The sequence below is a fragment of the Macaca nemestrina genome, chromosome 17 (genome assembly GCF_043159975.1).
Source record: "Macaca nemestrina isolate mMacNem1 chromosome 17, mMacNem.hap1, whole genome shotgun sequence".
Classification (NCBI taxonomy): Eukaryota; Metazoa; Chordata; class Mammalia; order Primates; family Cercopithecidae; genus Macaca; species Macaca nemestrina.
This window is the reverse complement of record NC_092141.1, coordinates 10,095,945-10,116,239: the sequence shown is the minus strand read 5'-3', so window position 1 is coordinate 10,116,239 and position 20,295 is coordinate 10,095,945. Positions and strand designations below refer to the sequence as shown.

At 47.6% G+C, this 20,295-nt stretch overlaps 2 protein-coding genes across 4 annotated transcripts in view; one reads left to right on the top strand and one right to left on the bottom strand.

Annotated features, from left to right (window-relative positions):
- Nucleotides 1–103: 103 nt before the first annotated feature.
- LOC105473578 (recoverin) lies at nt 104–11,476 on the top strand. Its single transcript, XM_011727407.3, has 3 exons — nt 104–2,135; nt 8,171–8,282; nt 11,012–11,476. The coding sequence occupies exons 1-3, from the start codon at nt 1,755–1,757 to the stop codon at nt 11,119–11,121; spliced, it is 603 nt and encodes a 200-aa protein (XP_011725709.1). The 5' UTR covers nt 104–1,754; the 3' UTR covers nt 11,122–11,476.
- Nucleotides 11,477–12,533: 1,057 nt separating this feature from the next.
- Nucleotides 12,534–20,295, bottom strand: part of LOC105473577 (glucagon like peptide 2 receptor) — a 76,504-nt gene continuing 68,742 nt past the window's right edge. The window contains exons 14-15 of one of the 3 annotated variants that reach the window (XR_982327.3): nt 16,901–17,061; nt 12,534–13,869 (exon numbers count right to left, since the gene is read on the bottom strand). The gene's annotated coding sequence lies outside the window, so the exon portion shown is untranslated. Of the gene's footprint in view, nt 13,870–16,900; nt 17,062–20,131; nt 20,292–20,295 lie in introns of those variants that run through there. The other 2 variants (XR_982328.3, XR_011615371.1) reach the window with 2 other exon arrangements.

The following is a 20,295-nucleotide window of genomic DNA, read 5'->3' as shown; positions in this document are numbered from 1 at the left end:
GTGTGTCCCCTCGAGCACTGCGCGCCGCTAAGGAAAGTGCATGCCCACCCTCCCTTCCCTCTGGGTGACAAGTATCCAGGTGTGCAGCGTCCTCACTAGGGTGCTTCCTCATGCTTGATACTCCCCGCTGCGCTGCAGGGACGCGAAGCCCGCCTTGGCACAGCTCCCGGTCTCTGATCACTCAGTTATTTACCCATTCACTCAGCAAACACGTTTTCTTGCCTGCTTACTCCAAGTCCGCTGCAGATGGACACCCTGCAGCCTGCCATGGAGCCGCAGATAGATTTTGTTTGGGCCACATCATGTTTTATGATTTTGTTTTTGTTTCTGTTGTTGTGGTGTTCTTTTGTTTTTTTGAGGCGGAGTCTTGCACTGTCGCCCAGGCTGGAGTGCAAGAGTGCGATCTCGGCTCACTGCAACCTCTGCCTCCCAGGTTCAAGCAATTTTCCTGCCTCAGCCTCCCAAGTAGCCGGGATCACAGGCACCCGCCACCACGCCCCACTAATTTTTTGTATTTTTAGTAGAGACAGGGTTTCACCATGTTGGCCAGGCTGGTCTCAAACTCCTGACCTACTGATCCACCCCGCTCGGTCTCCCAAAGTGCTGGGAATACGGGCGTGAGCCATCGCGCCCAGCCATGTTTTTTAAATTGCAAATTAATTGCCAAAGTTGAAAAGTGTGGAAATTGCATCGAAAATTCTGATTTCTGGATTTCTCTTGACTAATTTAAAAAAAAAAAAAAAAAACTCACGTTCCCATGTGACCACGTTTGCTGGCAGCCCCTTCCCGAGGTGACACAGGCCTGGCTGCCCCCTGTTGGTCCCTGCAGGTAGTTCACCTTCACTCCCTGTGACTGATGGGCAATAACAAAATGAGTGTTTAGCATTAGCCAGCCGTGTGCCAGGTTCTAAGTGTGTCGCCCATATTGACTCACATCAGCCTCACAATGACAGTGTGGTAGATGCTATGATGCCCATTTATTCAAGAAAGGCTTAATGGGGGCCCAAGCCTATCAGGTTCTGGAAATGGAAATGCATCTGGGAACAACACAGACAAAATCCTGTCCTTCCTAGAGCTTTCATTCCAGTGAGGGGACATGGGGCGTGCCGAAGACGGTGGGGGGTGTGCTATTATAGATAGAGGGTCAGTATAGGCCTGGCTGAGCAGGTGACATTTAAGCGGAGACGTGACTGCAGTGAAGGGTTAGAAGAGTGTCCCAGGTGGAAAGAGGTGAAGAAACACGCCTGGGGCCACACAGCTAGTTAAGTAGCCAAGCTGGGACTTGAACCCATGCTGGCCCCAGAGCCTGTGCTCCTAACCACTGCATTCTAGGGCTTGATGTGAGATGCCAGCCCTGCCCTGAGATGCTCAGAGTTAGTGAGGAAGAGAAATAGGGAACGTGGCTGCCGTTAGAGGGCTGGGGCTGGGGGTGCAGGAGGCCCCAGCTCTGAAGGTTCCAACTTCCTGTCTTGTTCTAGTCTCCTCCCAGGAGGCCGAGATGAATTGCCTGCCTGCCCTGGGCTCTTTATTTTAATCTCCGTAGGGTTCTGGGAGCATCCCCCCCCCCACCTCTACAAAGCTCCTGGGCCCCTCCTCCCTTCAAGGATTGCGAAGAACCGGTCGCAAATCCTCCTAAGCCACCAGTCTCTCCATCTTCAGCTCACACCAGCCCTGAGCGCCAGCCTGCGGCCAGGGGACCACGCACGTCCCACCCACCCAGCGACTCCGCAGCCGCTGCCCACTCTTCCTCACCCATGGGGAACAGCAAAAGTGGGGCCCTGTCCAAGGAGATCCTGGAGGAGCTGCAGCTGAACACCAAGTTCTCAGAGGAGGAGCTGTCCTCCTGGTACCAGTCCTTCCTGAAGGACTGCCCCAGCGGCCGCATCACCCAGCAGCAGTTCCAGAGCATCTACGCCAAGTTCTTCCCCGACACCGACCCCAAGGCCTACGCCCAGCATGTGTTCCGCAGTTTCGATTCCAACCTCGACGGCACCCTGGACTTCAAGGAGTACGTCATCGCCCTGCACATGACCACCGCGGGCAAGACCAACCAGAAGCTGGAGTGGGCCTTCTCCCTCTACGACGTGGACGGTAACGGGACCATCAGCAAGAATGAAGTGCTGGAGATCGTCATGGTCAGTCTCCCCTCTCCCCTTCTGGCTGGGCGGCGCCGGGGTCACTTGGGGCTGGGGGCCCCTTGCTGCAGAGTGAGTGGAGCTGTGGGTGGAGCGGGGGATTCAGGCCACTGGCTCTGAGAGCCTGGTGCTCCAAGAGGCTGATATTGATAGACAGGTGGGCACTTACCCACAGCTTCGTTGTCTTCCTGAAGCAGAATCTGAATGTTTCTTAATACATCCATGTTATGCTTTGCTTCACGATGTTTGGGTCATGTATGGACCATATATACCACTGTGGTCCCATAAGCTTGTAATGGAGCTGAAAAATTCCTATTGCCTAGTGATGTCATAGCACAGTTACTTTATTTTTTAAATGCATTTAGTGTAGTCTAAGTGTATCTATGAAGTGTGCAGTAGTGTGCGGTAATGTCCTAGTTCTTCACATTCACTCGCTACTCGCTCACTGACTCACCCAGAGCAACTCCCAATCCTGCAAGCTCCACTCATGGTAAGTGCCCTAGACAGCTCTACCATTTTGTATCTTTGTGTTTTGTTGTTGTTGTTGTTGTTTGAGATAGTCTCACTCCGTGACCCAGAGCTGGAGTGCAATGGCGCAATCTTGGCTCACTGCAACCTCTGCCTCCCGGGTTCAAGCAATTCTCCTGCCTCAGCCTCCCAAGTAGCTGGGATTACAGGCGCACACCACCACGCCCGGCTAATTTTTGTATTTTTAGTAGAGATGGGGTTTCACCATGTTGGTCAGGCTGGTCTCGAGCTCCTGACCTCAGGCAATCCACCCACCTCAGCCTCCCAAAGTGCTGGGATTTACAGGCATGAGCCACAGTGCCTGGCCCATTTTTTATCTTTATACTGTATTTTTACCACATGTTTAGCTATGTTTAGATGTGCAGATACTTACCATCGTGTGACAACTGCCTGCGGCACTCAGGACAGTCACATGCTGCACAAGTTTGTAGCATAGGAGCAAAAGGCTGGACCATGGAGCCCAGGAATGTAGTAGGCTGTACCATCTGGGTTTGTGCGAGGACTGTCTATGACGTTCCCACATGGAAATTGCCTAAAGATGTGTTTCTTGGAATGTATTCCTGTCTCTGAGCGACACATGACTATATTTACATTTTTTTCTTTCTCTCCATCCTTTGTTTCTTCCTTCCTTTATTAAAATACCCTTTGAAATTTTCGGCAGTACACATTCAACTTGAATCGCTATTCATTCTAAACACACTATGCTTCAAATATAAAGTAGAAAGAGGTCAAAGTTGGGGACATGAACTCTGAGTTCTAGTTCTCATGTTCTCCCCAGCTTGGGGCAGATCGCCTGTACCACCCTTGAGCCTGCACTTGCCATGCACGGCGTGGCTCCCCAGCTCCTGACAGGTTCCCTGTGAGGCGTACACGCTTCCACATGGTTCCCAACACACCTTCTCCCCCGTCCATACTGTCCTCGTGTCAGATCCTTTGTTGTGAAAGTAATGGCAAAAACCACAATTACTTTTCCACCAACCTCTAGGTGTCTTGAAAATGTTTTATCTAATGTATAAGTAACTCATGAAATTTAGAAGCCTAGGCAAAAGAGATTAAAAATTGCCTCATCCAAGGAAAACTTTTCTTAGTATATCGGTATATACCTTTTCAGTGTTTTACGTATATAATTTTTAAACAATGTTAAAGCTATGACATACTCGCATACGATTTTTATCATACATTTTTCAGTTACTCTTTTATCATGAGTGCTTTCCATATCATTACATATTCTTCCAAAACAGTTTTTTGTTGTTGTTCAGACAGTTTCACTCTTGTCGCCCAGGCTGGAGTGCAGTGGCGTGATCTCAGCTCACTGCCACTTCTACCTCCCAGGTTTGAGCAGTTCTCCTGCCTCACCCTCGCAAGTAGCTGGGATTACAGGCACCCGCCACCACGCCCGGCTAATTTTCGTATTTTAGTAGAGACAGGGTTTCGCCATGCTGGCCAGGCTGGTCTCAAACTCCTGACCTCAGGTGATCTGCCCACCTCGGCCTCCCAAAGTGCTGGGATTACAGGAGTGAACTTCTGCACCCAATCTCTTCCAGAACGTTTTTAATAGCTGCTTGGAATTCTGGCTTATGGAAATGTGGAAATTATTGAACATTCCTATGTTTTTGGACATTAGGTTGTTTCCATTTCTCTCCTATTATACCAGTTCTAATTTCCTTCATTTGATTTTTTTTTTTTTTACTTATTCTTTTTCAATCCCCCTGCCCCTGCCACTTGCTTTATTATTCTAATTCCATTCCTGTTAGTAGAGACTGTTGTTCAGATGTTATGCATTTGTAATCATGCCTTCATTTGCATGATTACAAATGCACAAAAATTTTCCACCCTTATTAGCAGAAACCATAAATAAAACAGCAAAGCGTGCAGCTTGTGGTCCATGGGCTTATCCTCAGTGCTCAGCTCAGGCCTCCCGGCAGGCGTGTGTCTCTCTCATTGTTATCTTGGCACAGCCTGCAGAGAAAGCTCCCTCGAATTGGCTGTGGGGTCTCTGGCCTGGGACAGGGACTAAGTCTTCAGAGCCACATAAACAATGTGGGGCCCAGCAGAAGCCTACAAATGGATACTCCTTGAAGAAAAGTAGGAGGAAAGGGAGGAGGGGGAAATGAGGGAGGGAGAGAGAGAAGGTGGAAGTCAGGAAGGAAGGAGGGGGAAGCAAGGGGCAGGAAAGGAGGAGAGAAAGGAAGAAAGAAGAAAGGAAAGGGAGGAAAGGAGAGGCCATCAATGGCTGGGGCTGTACAAGGTGGCAGAAGGCTCTACGGTTCACCAGATTACAAGTTCATGGGCAGAGCACTGACTGGGGGAGTCACAAGTGAAGCGTTCTAGTCCCAGCTCTGACTCCAACTAGCGGTGTTGCTGTGGGAAAACCATTTTACCTTCCTGGGCCCAGGGTGAGGATTTGATTATTTTTGCAGCCTCTCCCGAGGCCCTGAAGGTCCGTCCCTCTGTGTTGGAAGTGGGGTGGGCAGGCAGTCACTCCCAGCTTCTGGCTGGCACACCTGTACATGGTACCCAAGGCCCTGCACAGATGGATAGGAGTGTAGGAACCACCTACACTTGCGTCCAGCTCAGAGCTCTGAGTGCTGCCAGTGAGGCCGCTGCCCTGGGCTGCTGGCTTTGGTCTCCTTGCTCCTTTTTCCAGCACTAGGAGGCTGAAGGGGAACTTCTCAAAGCTATCGACCTTCCCTCCAGGATAATTTCACAGCCATTATTGCCCCTGCCTGCCCTGCTCACAAGTGTCTCCAGGGAGGCAGAAGGCTCTGGCCAGAGCCAGTAACCTCCCAACTGCCACCCAACATACCTGCCTGCCCTCAGCATCCAAGGACCTACAACCTTGGGTGTCCCTTCAGGACCCAGCTGGCGCTGGTGTTCCTGAGCCAGTGGAATCCTAGAAACTTGGAGCTGGAAGGGTGCATGGAGCCCCCTTGTCCCTTTCCCTGATCTCACAGGTCTGGGGGCACTTCATGCTTTCCCTACATTGCATAACCAACTGCTTTATTAGAGGGGAGGGAGGTGAGAAGGATGGGATCCTTGAGCCCAAAGCTAAGCCTTTCGCTGAATCCGTCCTTGAGCAGAAGGTTAAATGAGGGTCTTGCTGTACCATGGGAAGACCTTTGAAAAGTTCTTGCTGATGCCTCTCCCTCCCCCCCAGCCTTGCCCAACGCTCTCCAAGACCTTCCAGTGATAAGGAGGTGAGTGGGCTATAGCGTAACACAAGGATACCAATTCTAGAATCAAAATGCCTGGATTCAAATCTCCACTCTTCTTCTAGCTGGGTGACTTCCAGCAAGTTAGTTGTCTCAGTTTTTTCATCCATAAAATGGGGTCAATCATACCTTCTTCATACGGTTATTGTGAAGACTAGGTGTAAAAAATGTTTAGAAAAGTGACACCTAGGCCAGGCAGTAATCCCAGCACTTTGTGGGGCCAAGGTGAAAGGATTGCTTGAGCTCAGGAGTTTGAGACCAGTCTGGGCAACATAGTGAGACCCTGTCTCTACAAAAAATTCAAAGGAACTTGCTGAGCATGGTGGTGCGCACCATAGTCCCAGCTACTCAGGAGGCCGAAGTGGGAGGATTGCTTGAGCCCAGCATGTCGAGGCTGCAGTGAGCCATGATTGCACCACTGCACTCTAGCCTGGGTGACAGAGCAAGACCCCGTCTGGAAAAAGAAAAAAAGAAAAAAAAAAGAAGAAAAGAGAGTGACACCTATTAAGTACTCAACAAATGTTAGCCGTTATTGCCATAAGTCAGTCTTACTGAGCAACTGAGGTACAGTATGAATCCAGAGGAAGAGGTTTACTCTTCTAAAACCTGTAGGCAGTAGGGTCTGAGGTAGTGATTCCCAAACTCCAACCTCAGGACTGCCGTCATATTTGCATCAGGAAGCTTTTTCTTTCTTATTTTCATTTTTTTAAATAAGTGAAGTCAATATGTTTACATAGTTAGAAAATCACAGTACAGAAAGGTACAAAATAAGAAGCGAAAGGCTTCTTTGTCTCTTCCCTGAATTCCCTGTCCCTTATGAGGGCCTCAAAAATACAGATGCCCAGGTCCTACGCCCAGGAATTTTGATTCAGTAGATCAGGTGGGGGCCTGTACATCTGTATTATAACTGCTATCTGCTCCCACGGGCTGGTCGGGCACTGAGAGAGGGACATCGTGATGGAGGTGACCCAAAGTCCCTGATGTGTCTTCCATAATATTTGTACCATTTTACATTCCCAGCAACAGTGGACCAGGGTTCCCTTGTCACCACACCCTTGCCAACGCCTGTTATTTCTTGTCTTTTTTTATTACAGCCATTCTAACAGGTGTGAGGTGATATCTCATTGTGGTATTGATTTATGTTTCCCTGGTGATCAGTGATGGGTCTCTTGATACTTGCTGGCCACTTGTACGTCTTCTTTGGAGAAATGTCTGTTTGGGTCCTTTGCCCATTTTCTTTCTTTCTTTCTTTTTTTTTTTTTTTTTTAGATAGAGTTTTGCTCTTGTCACCCAGGCTGGAGTGCAATGGCGTGATCTTGGCTCACTGCAACCTCCGCCTCCCAGGTTCAAGCAATTCTCCTGCCTCAGCCTCCCGAGTAGCTGGGACTACAGGCATGCACCACCACACCCAGCTAATTTTGTGTCTTTAATAAAGATGGGGTTTCACCATGTTGGCCAGGCTGGTCTTGAACTCCTTACCTCAGGTGATCCACCCGCCTCAGCCTCCCAAAGTGCTGGGATTTACAGGCGTGAGCCACCGTGCCCAGCCTCCTTTGCCCATTTTTCAATTGTGTTATTTGTTCTTTTGCTATTGAGTTGTAGGAGTTCCTTATATATTATATACAATGTGTATATTATATATAGAGAGAGACAGGGTCTTGCTCTGTCACCTAGGCTAGAGTTCAAAGGTGCAAAAACGGCTCACTGCAGCCTAGAACTCCTGGGCTCAAGCAATCCTCATCCTCCCGTGTAGCTGGGACTGTAGGCATGCCTACCACCTCTGCTAATTAATTTTCTCTTATAGAGATGGAGTCTCACTTTGTTGCCCAGGCTGGTCTCAAATTCCTGCCCTCAAGTGATCCTCCTGCCTCGTCCTTCCAAAGCGCTGGGATGACAGACATGAGCCACCGCACCTGGCCCCTTATGTATTTTTGATATTAACCCCTTATAAGATACCTGGTTTGCAGATGTTTTCCCCCATTCCATAAGTTACCATTTGATTTTGTTCATTGTGTTCTCTGACGTGGAGAAGCTCTTTAGTGTGATGTCATCCCGCTTGTTCATTTTGGTTTATGTTGCCTGCGCTTTTGGTGTCATACCCAAAAAATTATCAAGACCAGCATCAAGAAGCTTTTCCTCTATTTTCCTCCAGCAGTTTGACAGTCTGAGGTCTTATGTTTAAGTCTTTAATCCATTTTGAGTAGATTTTTGTGTACAGTGTAAGATGTGGATTTTCCGGGGTTGCCAACCGCTTAAAGTTCCTCCTAACGAGTTCTTTCTTTCTGTTTGGTACAGGCTATTTTCAAAATGATCACTCCCGAGGACGTGAAGCTCCTTCCAGAGGATGAGAACACGCCGGAAAAGCGAGCTGAGAAGATCTGGAAGTACTTTGGAAAGAGTGATGATGGTGAATTCCTTTTCCTTCATTGCTTTTGATTTTTCAACCATGGGCTATTCCCTGGAAACCCCAACAAGATTTATTCTTCTGAGTCACAGTGTCCAGGCAGGACGGGGACACCTCATTCCACTGTATATTTTTAGAGCTGTCTGAAGGGTTCGACAGGGGAATGGCCTTAAGGGTGAGCGGGAGCCAAAACTGTTTTCTGTACAATTAGAACAAGAGCAAACTTCAGCTCACCCTACCTTTGAATTAATTTCAAGTCCCAGGTCAGTGGGATCTAAATTGCTATGGTTTTACTTTGGGAAGTTGGTTTGGGTCCTCTGAGAACCACCACCAAGATAGGATTAGATTTAAATGAGATTGCAAGAGACTTATGGGAGGAAAGGCTGATGAAGGAAAACAGGCAGGGATCGAGAGAAGGCTGGGAAAGCCATCAGACAGCCAAGAAGATCTGACCCCTGGCAGGGAGAGAGGGGAAGGAAGGAAGGTTAGGAAAGAAAGGAAGGTTAGGTAAGTAATGCCTGAGACAGTGCATTCTGAGGAAGTGTTGACAGAGTCGATGGGGTGTCCTCGGTGCCCCTGTCAGTCTTGGTGCTCCTGCCCTGTCAGTCAGTGGCAGGAAGCAGTCCTCAGGAAGCGTGATCTTGCATTGTAGGCAGTGATGGACTCCAGCCCTCGGCTGCTGGGGCTGTGTGTCTGTGATGCTCATGGCCAACACAAGAAGGATGCGGTAAAGGAGCTGGTATTAGGCTGGGGCTGCAAACACATGTGGCTGGAGGGGCAGGAATGATGAAAACAAGTCATGTGGACAGTAATCTATAAGCAGTGCGGATTGGCAAACAGCACAGGGTGCACCTCGGGTCTGATGGCTTCCAGCATATTCCATGTGGGAATATGGAACCCGTGGTTGAGACATCATCTGATTTTTTTTTTTAAGAGAAGCCAGCCACGGAGATTTTAAAAATGCAGTGTGTCTCAATTGATAAAACACAGCGTGGCCCAAACACATCCAAGGGTCCTGTGTTAACCCCTTTGGTGACCTCTGGGGGCAGTCTCCTACCAGGGTCAAGAAGAAAAACCTGAGCAGGATGCTAAATAAGGGAAGAGAGAAATGATCCTGCCCCTCCTAATCTGCCAACAAATGATGAAATAAGAGAAGCACGAAGGTCATTGGGGTAGGAGGGACGTAGGACACAGAATTTAAGGAGGTGCTTATTCTCAGGGATCAACAGTGCACTCACAGGACCTGAAAGTGAGTGCCTCCTTAAATTCAGGCCTTGGTACTTTACCCACCTTTCCGTCATCAGCCCTGATTGGCACCTCTCCTTTGAGCACTTTCTCCTCCTTGCACAGACATTGGCTGCCAAGATGGCTTCTTTCGGCACTTCGCCCACTGGCTCCTTAATTGGCTTCCTGACCTCCCTCTGGGTCTGTTCATGTGTCGAGCCCTGTGTTCTGCTCCTGGGGTGTTCACTGGAAACCGCCCCAGTGAACACCCCAGGAGGGCATGATGTCAGAGGCTGACGTGTTACTCCTGTTCATGACATGCTCTACGTGTTTCCACATGGCCCATCTGGAGACAATGCCTCACGGCAGAGTCAGGCTTTGATGGTGGGAGTTTCGAGCTCTCTGTGGGGTGGCTGGGATGTTAAAACCCAAGACTTGTGCAGGAAGCCATCCTGGATCCTAACCCAGAAGGGATTAAGGGTATCCAAAAACGCCCAGAGCATAAGTCAGAAATCACATCCAGTTCAGCAAAGCTTTGTTGAGCAAGGACACTGTGCTAGGCACTATGAACATACAACAGAAAGGAGTATCTGTCTCACGCAAGAGGTATTTCTGTGTGTGACTGCCTTCCCCGCCAGATCAACAGTTTCCCAGGGAGGGACTTCATCTCACGCTCTTCTATTGTACACCCCACCTCCGCTCCCTGCAGGGACCTTGGCTCCAAGCACAGTAGCATCTAGGCTCAGGACCATGCATTTAACTGGACTGATCTGAATATAGTAAACCACCTGATAAAAACACCAGAAAACCGGGTGTGGCTGCAACAAGGCTATCTCAGTCCTGATCCCAAATAAGGAGGCAGATGAGACTGGGGGATGCAGGGATGGATGCATAGGAAGGGGTCGTGGCGGAGTTGTCAGCCAGGAAACATGGGGCTGCCTGTGTGCTACAGGTGCCAAAGGGACCTCTCTGCAAGCCACACTCCCCCTGGCATGATGTCATTGGGCCCCTCACTCCTATGTCTGTGGGGACGTTGTTCCCTGCTTCTCAGCTGAGACTCTGGGCCTGACACCCAGATTGTTTTGCTATGCTCAGACCCCCAGAAGCTCCTCCTGAACTTGATCTTAGAAACTTGAGCTAATATAGAAAATAGAATAACAATTAATAGTTATTCATTATTGAAGTATTTAATAGCCAGCAAGGCAGGGGCACCGGCCGATCGGAAGAGGCACATAGCACAAGATTGGCATCTCGGGGCCCCCCTCCAGTACCAGTCATTCACCTCCTTTTGCTGGTCCCCAGGAAGCTCCAAGGGGTCATGGGAAAGGAGGTGGGTATCTGGATTAGGGTGGGAGAATATTGAATACTCAGGGCCACTGAATATTCAATATTTTCATAATAGATACATTCACAATGGGGATACTGGCTGGATGTCAGCCTCATCGCAGCTTGCTTGGCTATCAATCCTGGCTGTTTTATGTATGTATATATTTTTTCCCAATGCACAGATAAACTTACGGAGAAAGAATTCATCGAGGGGACCCTGGCCAATAAGGAAATTCTGCGACTGATCCAGTTTGAGCCTCAAAAAGTGAAGGAAAAGATAAAGAATGCCTAATGCCAACTGTTCAGTTGTCCTCCCTCCACCCACCACTCACACGACACCCGTGAGCGCGTGTGCACGCACACACACACGCACACATCCACCCCAGGGCCAAGAGAAAGGCCTGCACACAAGCCCACAGCACAGCTCCCTGCCAAACTGAAGCATCTGTAGTGACCCACTGGTTCCTTCTTCCTGGGTCTTCAGCGTCCCTCCCATCATCCCGGTCCCACCCCTCCCTCTGCCCACCAGCCCATGGGCCTGTGCTAATCCCAGGATTAGGCCATAGGAGTCCTAAGTGTCACCCCACTGTAAGCTCCTTTGTGGAGTGCTGGGTAAGCAGTTTCCAATAAATGTAAGCTGAGCTGGGCACATGGCTGCTGGTCATCCTTCACCTGGAAAGGATAGGATTTCTGTCGGCCACACCTCAAAGACAAGGTTGTGTTGCCATGGCAGCCCTAGGCTGGGCTGCTCTGGTGCCGAATGAGCCTGACGCAGTCCTGCTCTCGTGGAGCTCACGGTCCAGAGGGGGCAATGGAGCTGGAAGGAGGCCGTGACCAGTGGCCCAGGTTACCATGGAAACGTGCAGAGCAGCAGGGGAGGACACAGTGGAAGGGGCTGACTGGTTAGGGGGGATCAGGGACCACATCCCTGACGAAGGGAGATTTACATTCAGACCCACTGCACACAAGGTGGGGGACGGGGTCGGGGTGGGGAAGTCTCAAACAGAAGGCGACTGACACAGAGCCGCTGAGGCACGAACGACCATCTCAAGTTCCAGGAGAAGGTCAGGGTGGCTGGAGGGTAGGAGGAGGAAGGAGAGCAAAGTGTGAGCTGAGCCTAAAAGGTAGGTGGGGACTGGACCATGCAAAGCCCTCCCTGCAGCCCGTGGTAAGCACTTGGGGGCTCACCATGGGGGCGGCAGTGCCACTGTGGAGTTGGAAGGAGGAGGGTTTTATGTTTGTAAGAGAAGTCCCCAGCAGGCTAAGATAAGTCAGAGGGGAGCGATTGGGGGCTCCTTAGGGGCAGGGAGCCTGATGAATAAGCTTTTGCAGCCACCCAGATGGCCTGGGCCAGGGGAAAGGCAATGGGATGGAGAGGACCAGACCCAATAAAGATACATTTAGGAGGTAGCATCCACCTGGCTGGCTGAGCGGTGGGGAGGAGGGAGGGCAGTAATGGCAGCCAGGTCTGTAGCTGGGGCAGTGGGTGAATAGCAATGCCATCTATGGAGATGAGAAATTCAGGGAGCCTTTGAGGTTTCAGGGAACAATGACGAGTTCAGCTTCAATATAGTAAGAGGTGAAGGCAGAGCCGCAGATGGCCCTAAAGCCCCTTGTTTTAAAGACAAGAAAAAGGAGTCCCAGTGACGGGAAGGAGCTTGCCCAGGGGCGGCCAGCTGAGGTTCTGAGGTCAGGTCAGGGCTACCCACCAGCTCCCCACTGCCTCCCTCAAAGCTCCAGGGCCTGGGATACCCAGGAACTCCATCAGTGGGTTCTCCAAGATCCCTGGGTTTGTTGCTTTGAAGGTCCATTTATTCTCCAGCCTCAAGTTCCAAGATGAGGTCAGAAAAATGCATGGATGCCCTGGATTCTTGACTGACCTGTCTGCAACCTCTCGAGGCTGGGGAGTCTCCAGTTGCTGGTGTTGTGGTGATGCCTCCAGACCCCACTTTAGCCACAGAAATGACACAATCACCACTACCAGAGAGCACTCCTCTGTGTGGAGAGCAAACGTGAGAATAAACTTATGAGCCGTGCGCCATGCTAGACTCTGCCATCATTATTTCATTGATGGAGATGTTGTTGTCTCCATAGTACGGATAACGATACTGAGGCCAGGAAGTGTGAGTAGGAGTTGGTACTTAAACTGCAGTCCTTTTGATTACACCAGGTTTCTCCAATAGTTTTGACCTGGACACAGCAGGATAGAGAACTCTAGGATAGCACAGTGTCAGAGCTGGAAAGGGGAGGGAGGCTACAAGGCACGAGCCCAGAGGTTCCAGGAGGAGGAGGATTATTATTAGAATCATCTGCCCAAGACACTTCTCCCACGTAGACATAGTGGGCTATATATAGGAGCTTGTTCAGTGGGAGATAAAGGACCCTGTGGGTCCAGTCCAGAGTGTTCCAGGAATATAACCAAAGGGCTCAATGTCTTACTCCAATACTGTCCGCCACACTCCATGAATAAATCTGGTTGCTTGGAGGATGAGGCTGGGGCTTCTCACTTCTCTCTGAGGTCAGGCTATCATTGTCACTTGAGTCTAAAAGGACAGACACTGCATAATCAGGTCCTTGCTGGTTTGTGGTTCAATGAGAGATATAAAGGGGGCCCTAGAGCTTCCAGTGGCCAGTGGAGAACCAAAGAGTGAAAACCTAATTAGCACCTCTGTTTTTTAGCTTAGGGCAGAAGGACCACTTGGGCTGGGATTCTGTACAGCTCTGTGACACTCTGTGGGAAATAAAGCATGAAGTTTAACTTGGCTGAAGGGAAGAGGAGGTGGAGATAGTGATGAGCTATGTCATCAAGACTCTTCCAGATGCAAAAGGTAGATGACCTGGCACAAATTGAAATTGATTGGCTCTTATAACTGAAATTCTAGGAGTAGGGCTAGCTTCAGGTCTGGCTTAATCCAGGGGCTCCAACGATCTCTCAGGTTCATTTCTCCCTCTCCTGGTTCTGCTTTCTGCTGCCACCACCATTCTCAGATAGGTTCTTCTCATGCTGGCAGGATGGTCACCGGCAGATCCAGGTTGCCTTCTTCATGGTTCCAATTTCAGCAGAAAAGAGAAAATGCTTTTTCTTGAGTCCCAGCCAAAGTGTTAGGATTGCTTCTCACTGTTTCTGGTTAGTTATATGCCCAGCCTGACTCAACATCTGATGCCAGAAGGATGTGCTGCTCTGCCCGGCCAGCAGATTTTTATGCCCGTCCTTGAACTGAGGATAGAGTCAGGACAACTCAAGTTCCATGGACTGAGAGTAGGAGATGAGTGGTTTTTCCAAAAGGAAAATTGGGTTACTATAAGGAGGGCAGATTCTAAAAATAGATGTCTACTATAGAGACCTTGGGGAAGTCATTTCCTGTCTCTAGATCCCTGACTCCTCAAATACATGTAAATTCAAGGGCAGAAATGGGTCTCATTAAGAACAATAATCCAAACTGCCCCAGTTTCTGTTGCCACCTGCCCACATAAGATCCCAGCCCCTTGTGCAGTGCCTCCAGGGCATTTTTAGCATCTCCAGGAGGTGTCCCGCACAGATTCACCAATACGTCCCTTAGTGCCAGGTGCCATTGCTGCCCCCAAGTACCATGTTCTTAATCACAGGTGAGGCCACAGTGCTCCTAATGTGCCCAAGCTGTGTGCTGATCTGCTGAGGAACCTTCTAGGTTAGCATCTATCAGAACAGCCCAATGGGAAGTAGCATGTGTCACAGAAACAGCTTTTGTCATTGCCTCCTGGAAACAGCTCTTCTAGCTTTTGTCTGGAGCTTCTCTTCTCTCACCAGGCTCAGACTCTGACCATGGAGCCAGGTGGGGTCAGCCAGCATGCTGTGTCCACCTCTATCCCCATTTCTGTCCCTTAATGGTCATATAAACTCATCAGACAAGCCCAGATATGTCTGTATCTCAGGCTGTCAGGCTCCAGCTGGGATGACCACCCCTTAAAAAAACCATAAAACTGGGCCAACCACACCTACATTGCCTATCACTTAAGAGGTGTGAGAGTCAGTTGAGTCTGTGCTTGTGGAAGAATTTCTGAGCTCTAAATGCTACATGGGAGAAAGGCTCAGTTTATTTGGACTTCAGCAAGGTATTGTCACTTTCCAAAGAAGGGTTCACCTCCTTCCCCTCTGCCTCAGCCAATATTCTCAACCTTGGTCCCATATTAAAGTCACGCAGGTGGCGTTGACGCCAAAGCACGGGCAGTGAAAGAAAAAATAGATACATTGAACTTCATCAAAACTTAAAACTTTTCTACCTAAAAGAGCACTATCAAGAGAGCGAAAAGACAATCTACAGAATGAGAGAAAATATTTGCAAATAATATATCTGATAAGGTATCAATATCCAGAATGCATAAAGAATTCCTACAACTCAACAACAAAAACCAAACAATCCAATTGAAAAATGGGCTAAGAATTGAATAGACATTTTTCTAAACAAGACTTACAAAGAACTAACCAGCAAGGCACATAAAAAGATGCTCAACATCATTAGTCTTTCCAGAAACGCAAATCAAAACCACAATGAGATACCATTTCACAGCCATTAGGAATGGTTTTCATAAAAAAAATGGAAAATAAATGTCGGCAAGGCCATGGAGCATTTGGAACCCTCATGCATTGCTGGTGGAAATATAAAATGGCACAGCTGTTGGGGAAAATATAGAATCACCATATGATTCAGCAGTTCCACTTGTAGGTATACTCAAATTTTAAAAGCAGAAACTAGATGTTTAAACATCCCTACCAATAGCAGCATTATTCACAACAGCCAAAACATGGAAACAATCCAAGTGTCCATCAATGGATGAACAGATAGACAAAATGTGGTATGCATGGAATATTATTCAGCATTAAAAAAAGGAAATTCTGACACACACTACAAGGTGGATGATCCTTGAGGGCATTATGGTGAGTGAAATAAGCCGATCACAAAAGGATACATACTATACAGTTCCACTTATATCTGCTGTATCTAGAATAAGCAAATTCACAGAGACAGAACATAGAAGTTGCCAGGGACTTGGGGAGGGAAGAATGGGAGGCTATTTTTTAATGGATATAGAGTTCAGGAAGATGAAAGAGTCCTGGAGATGGATGGTGGTGATGGCTGCACAACAGTAAGAATGTACTTCATGCCACTGAACTGTATACTTAATAATGGCAGGCTGGGCATGGTGGCTCACGCCTGTAATCCCAGCACTTTGGGAGGCCAAGGCGGGTGGATCACCTTAGGTCAGGAGTTCAAGACCAGCCTGACCAATATGGTGAAACCCCGTCTCTACTAAAAATACAAAAATTAGCCGGGAATGGTGGCGTGCGCCTGTAGTGCCAGCTACTCGGGAGGCTGAAACAGAAGAATTGCCTGAACCTGGGAGGTGGAGGTTGCAATGAGCCCGAGATCATGCCACTGCACGCCAGCCTGGCAACAGAGCAAGACTCCGTCTCAAAAAACAAAAAGAAAAAAAAAATGGCGACAATGGTTACTTTTATGTTACAAATATTTTGCCACAATTTTAAAAAGATCACTCAGGAACTTATAAAAATCCCAATGCCCAGGCCTATTAAGACCATTTCAATCAGAATCTCTGGGGTCAGACCCTGTCATTGGCCTTTTTAAAAAGCTTCCCAGGGGACTGGGCGTGGTGGCTTATGCTTGTAATCCCAGCACTTTGGGAGGCCGAGGCAGGTCAGGAGTTCAAGACCAACCTGGCCAACATGGTGAAACCCCATCTCTACTAAAAATAAAAATAAAAAATTAGCCAGGCATGGTGGCTTATGCTTGTAGTCCCAGTCACTGGGGAGGCTGAGGCATGAGAATTGCTTGAACCCAGGAGGCAGGGGTTGCGGTGAGCAGAGATCACACCACTGCACTCCAGCCTCAGAAACAGAGTGAGACTCGGTCTCAAATAAATAAATAAACATAAATAAAAATAAATAAAAAGCTTCCCAAGGAATTGTAATGCCAGGATTGAGAACCACGAGACTAGGTCTTCAAAGCAGCACGCACGCTGAGCGACCAAGGGAGTAGTCTATAAAAGGAGAGACACTCTCCTTCCACTCTGACCTTTGCTTCTGGTCCCGGCGCCTCTGTCCACTCTTCCGGTCTCTAAGACCAAATTTAAGATATTGGAGCACTCAGATCCCCGGCTAAACACCACAGCCCTTCTCCTCACTTCTGGCCAGGAATAGTGCATCACATTCTTCACAGGTGGGAGAGATCGTCAGCTCCAGTGAGAAACAAATGTAAAAGAATCAACAAAATGCAAATTAAATTAAATACACTTGTTTTAATCATTAGCAGAACAAGAGCAAGCAGTTACGTGTTGATCACCCCATTTGTAGAGTGAGGGGTGGAGGCAGTATTTATAAATGCTTTGAGAAAAAGTTTCTCCTCTTAGTGGTAAGGTCCTGGATCACTTACTCCTAGCAGCATCTGAGGCTCCCGAGAGCCATTTCTGTGCCGTCTCATTCCACGAATGTGTGTGGAGCACCTGCTCTGAACCGGCACTGTGCTGGGTACTTGCTGGGAATACGAGATGACCCCAGCTTTCTAGGAGCTAATTGGCTGATGAGCCGAGGCAGGGACATTTGCAGACAGGAGAAAAATAGACATCGATTTTCATGAATGAGCTATGGATAATCTGGACACCAAAAAACAAACCTTTGCTTCATTACTTGCCTGATGCCTTTGCCTCCATCCCCATCCTAAAATCGGGGCTGGACTATGAGTGACACAAGTGGGGCTCCCACTTCAAGTGCAAAATTTAAGGGGGTTCCAAAAGTCCCCATAGTCAATATAAATAATATTTTAATGCAATTGTTTAAAAATAAAAATTCACATTAGGCTGGGCGTGGTGGCTCACACCTGTAATCCCAGCACTTTGGGAGGCCGAGGCGGGCAGATCACGAGGTCAGGAGATGGAGACCATCCTGGCTAACATGGTGAAACTCCATGTCTACTAAAAATACAAAAAATTAGCCGGGCGTGGTGGCAGGAGCCTGTAGTCCCAGCTACTCGGGAGGCTGAGGCAGGAGAATGGCGTGAACCCGGGAGGCGGAGCTGGCAGTGAGTTGAGATTGCACCATTGCACTCCAGCCTGGGTGACAGAGCGAGACTCCGTCTCCAAAAAAAAAAAAAAAAAAAAAAAAAAAAAACCGGCCCTGATAGACATTTGAAAGTCAGGACCAGAGCCTGCACTTGCAGGAGCTGGGCCTCTCCTGCTTCACCCTTATCCTGTCCCTGGTTCCAATCAAATTTCATTTCTATAAATGGCTCATGGGTTGTAGTTTGTTAATTTTTTTTAGAATATTGCATTAAAATATGATTTATTTTTATCATTTACTTTGAGTTTTGTAGAGATGAGTGCCTTGATTATTTCACCCTAGTCCCAGCCCTGTAGCAAAGTATCCTTGAAAACAGAGTTGCCAGTGAAAGACAAGACGCATGATTAAATTCCAATCTCAGATAAAATATGCCCATGGGGTATTCAGTTAGGAAAAGAAGAAGTCAAATTGTCCCTGTTTGCAGATGACATGATTGTATATTTAGAAAACCCCATTGTCTCAGCCCAAAATCTCCTTAAGCTGATAAGAAACTTCAGCAAAGTCTCAGGATACAAAATTAATGTGCAAAAATCACAAGCATTCTTATACACCAGTAACAGACAAACAGAGAGCCAAATCATGAATGAACTTCCATTCACTATTGCTTCAAAGAGAACAAAATACCTAGGAATCCAACTTACAAGGGATGTAAAGGACCTCTTCAAGGAGAACTACAAACTCAGTGAAATAAAAGAGGACACAAACAAATGGAAGAACATACCATGCTCATGGATAGGAAGAATCAATATCGTGAAAATGGCCATACTGCCCAAGGTTATTTATAGATTCAATGCCATCCCCATCAAGCTACCAATGAGTTTCTTCACAGAATTGGAAAAAACTGCTTTAAAGTTCATATGGAACCAAAAAAGAGCCCGCATTGCCAAGACAATCCTAAGTCAAAAGAACAAAGCTGGAGGCATCACGCTACCTGATTTCAAACTATACTACAAGGCTACAGTAACCAAAACAGCATGGTACTGGTACCAAAACAGAGATCTAGACCAATGGAACAGAACAGAGTCCTCAGAAATAATACCACACATCTACAGCCATCTGATCTTTGACAAACCTGAGAAAAATAAGAAATGGGGAAAGGATTCCCTATCTAATAAATGGTGCTGGGAAAATTGGCTAGCCATAAGTAGAAAGCTGAAACTGGATCCTTTCCTTACTCCTTATACAAAAATTAATTCAAGATGGATTAGAGACTTAAATGTTAGACCTAATACCATAAAAACCCTAGAAGAAAACCTAGGTAATACCATTCAGGACATAGGCATGGGCAAGGACTTCATGTCTAAAACACCAAAAGCAACGGCAACAAAAGCCAACATTGACAAATGGGATCTCATTAAACTAAAGAGCTTCTGCACAGCAAAAGAAACTACCATCAGAGTGAACAGGCAACCTACAGAATGGGAGAAAATTTTTGCAATCTACTCATCTGACAAAGGGCTAATATCCAGAACCTACAAAGAACTCAAACAAATTTACAAGAAAAAAACAAACAACCCCATCAAAAAGTGGGCAAAGGATATGAACAGACAGTTCTCAAAAAAAGACATGCATACAGCCAACAGACACATGACAAAATGCTCATCATCACTGGCCATCAGAGAAATGCAAATCAAAACCACAATGAGATACCATCTCACACCAGTTAGAATGGCGATCATTAAAAAGTCAGGAAACAACAGGTACTGGAGAGGATGTGGAGAAATAGGAACACTGTTACACTGTTGGTGGGATTGTAAACTAGTTCAACCATTATGGAAAACAGTATGGCGATTCCTCAAGGATCTAGAACTAGAAGTACCATATGACCCAGCCATCCCATTACTGGGTATATAGCCAAGGGATTATAAATCATGCTGCTATAAAGACACATGCACACGTATGATTATTGCAGCACTATTCACAATAGCAAAGACTTGGAATCAACCCAAATGTCCAGCAGTGACAGACTGGATTAAGAAAATATGGCACATATACACCATGGAATACTATGCAGCCATAAAAAAGGATGAGTTTGTGTCCTTTGTAGGGACATGGACGCAGCTGGAAACCATCATTCTCAGCAAACTATCACAAGAACAGAAAACCAAACACCGCATGTTCTCACTCATAGGTGGGAACTGAACAATGAGATCACTTGGACTCGGGAAGGGGAACATCATACACCGGGGCCTATCATGGGGAAGGGGGAGGGGGGAGGGATTGCATTGGGAGTTATACCTGATGTAAATGACGAGTTGATGGGTGCTGACGAGTTGACGGGTGCAGCACGCCAACATGGCACAAGTATACATATGTAACAAACCTGCACGTTATGCACATGTACCCTAGAACTTA

Coding starts and splice junctions, on each gene's coding strand:
- LOC105473578 (XM_011727407.3), top strand. CDS start 1,755: ATGGGGAACAGCAAAAGTGGGGCCCTGTCCAAGGAGATCCTGGAGGAG. Junction 2,136..8,170: donor AAGTGCTGGAGATCGTCATG/GTCAGTCTCCCC, acceptor TGTTTGGTACAG/GCTATTTTCAAAATGATCAC. Junction 8,283..11,011: donor CTTTGGAAAGAGTGATGATG/GTGAATTCCTTT, acceptor CCCAATGCACAG/ATAAACTTACGGAGAAAGAA.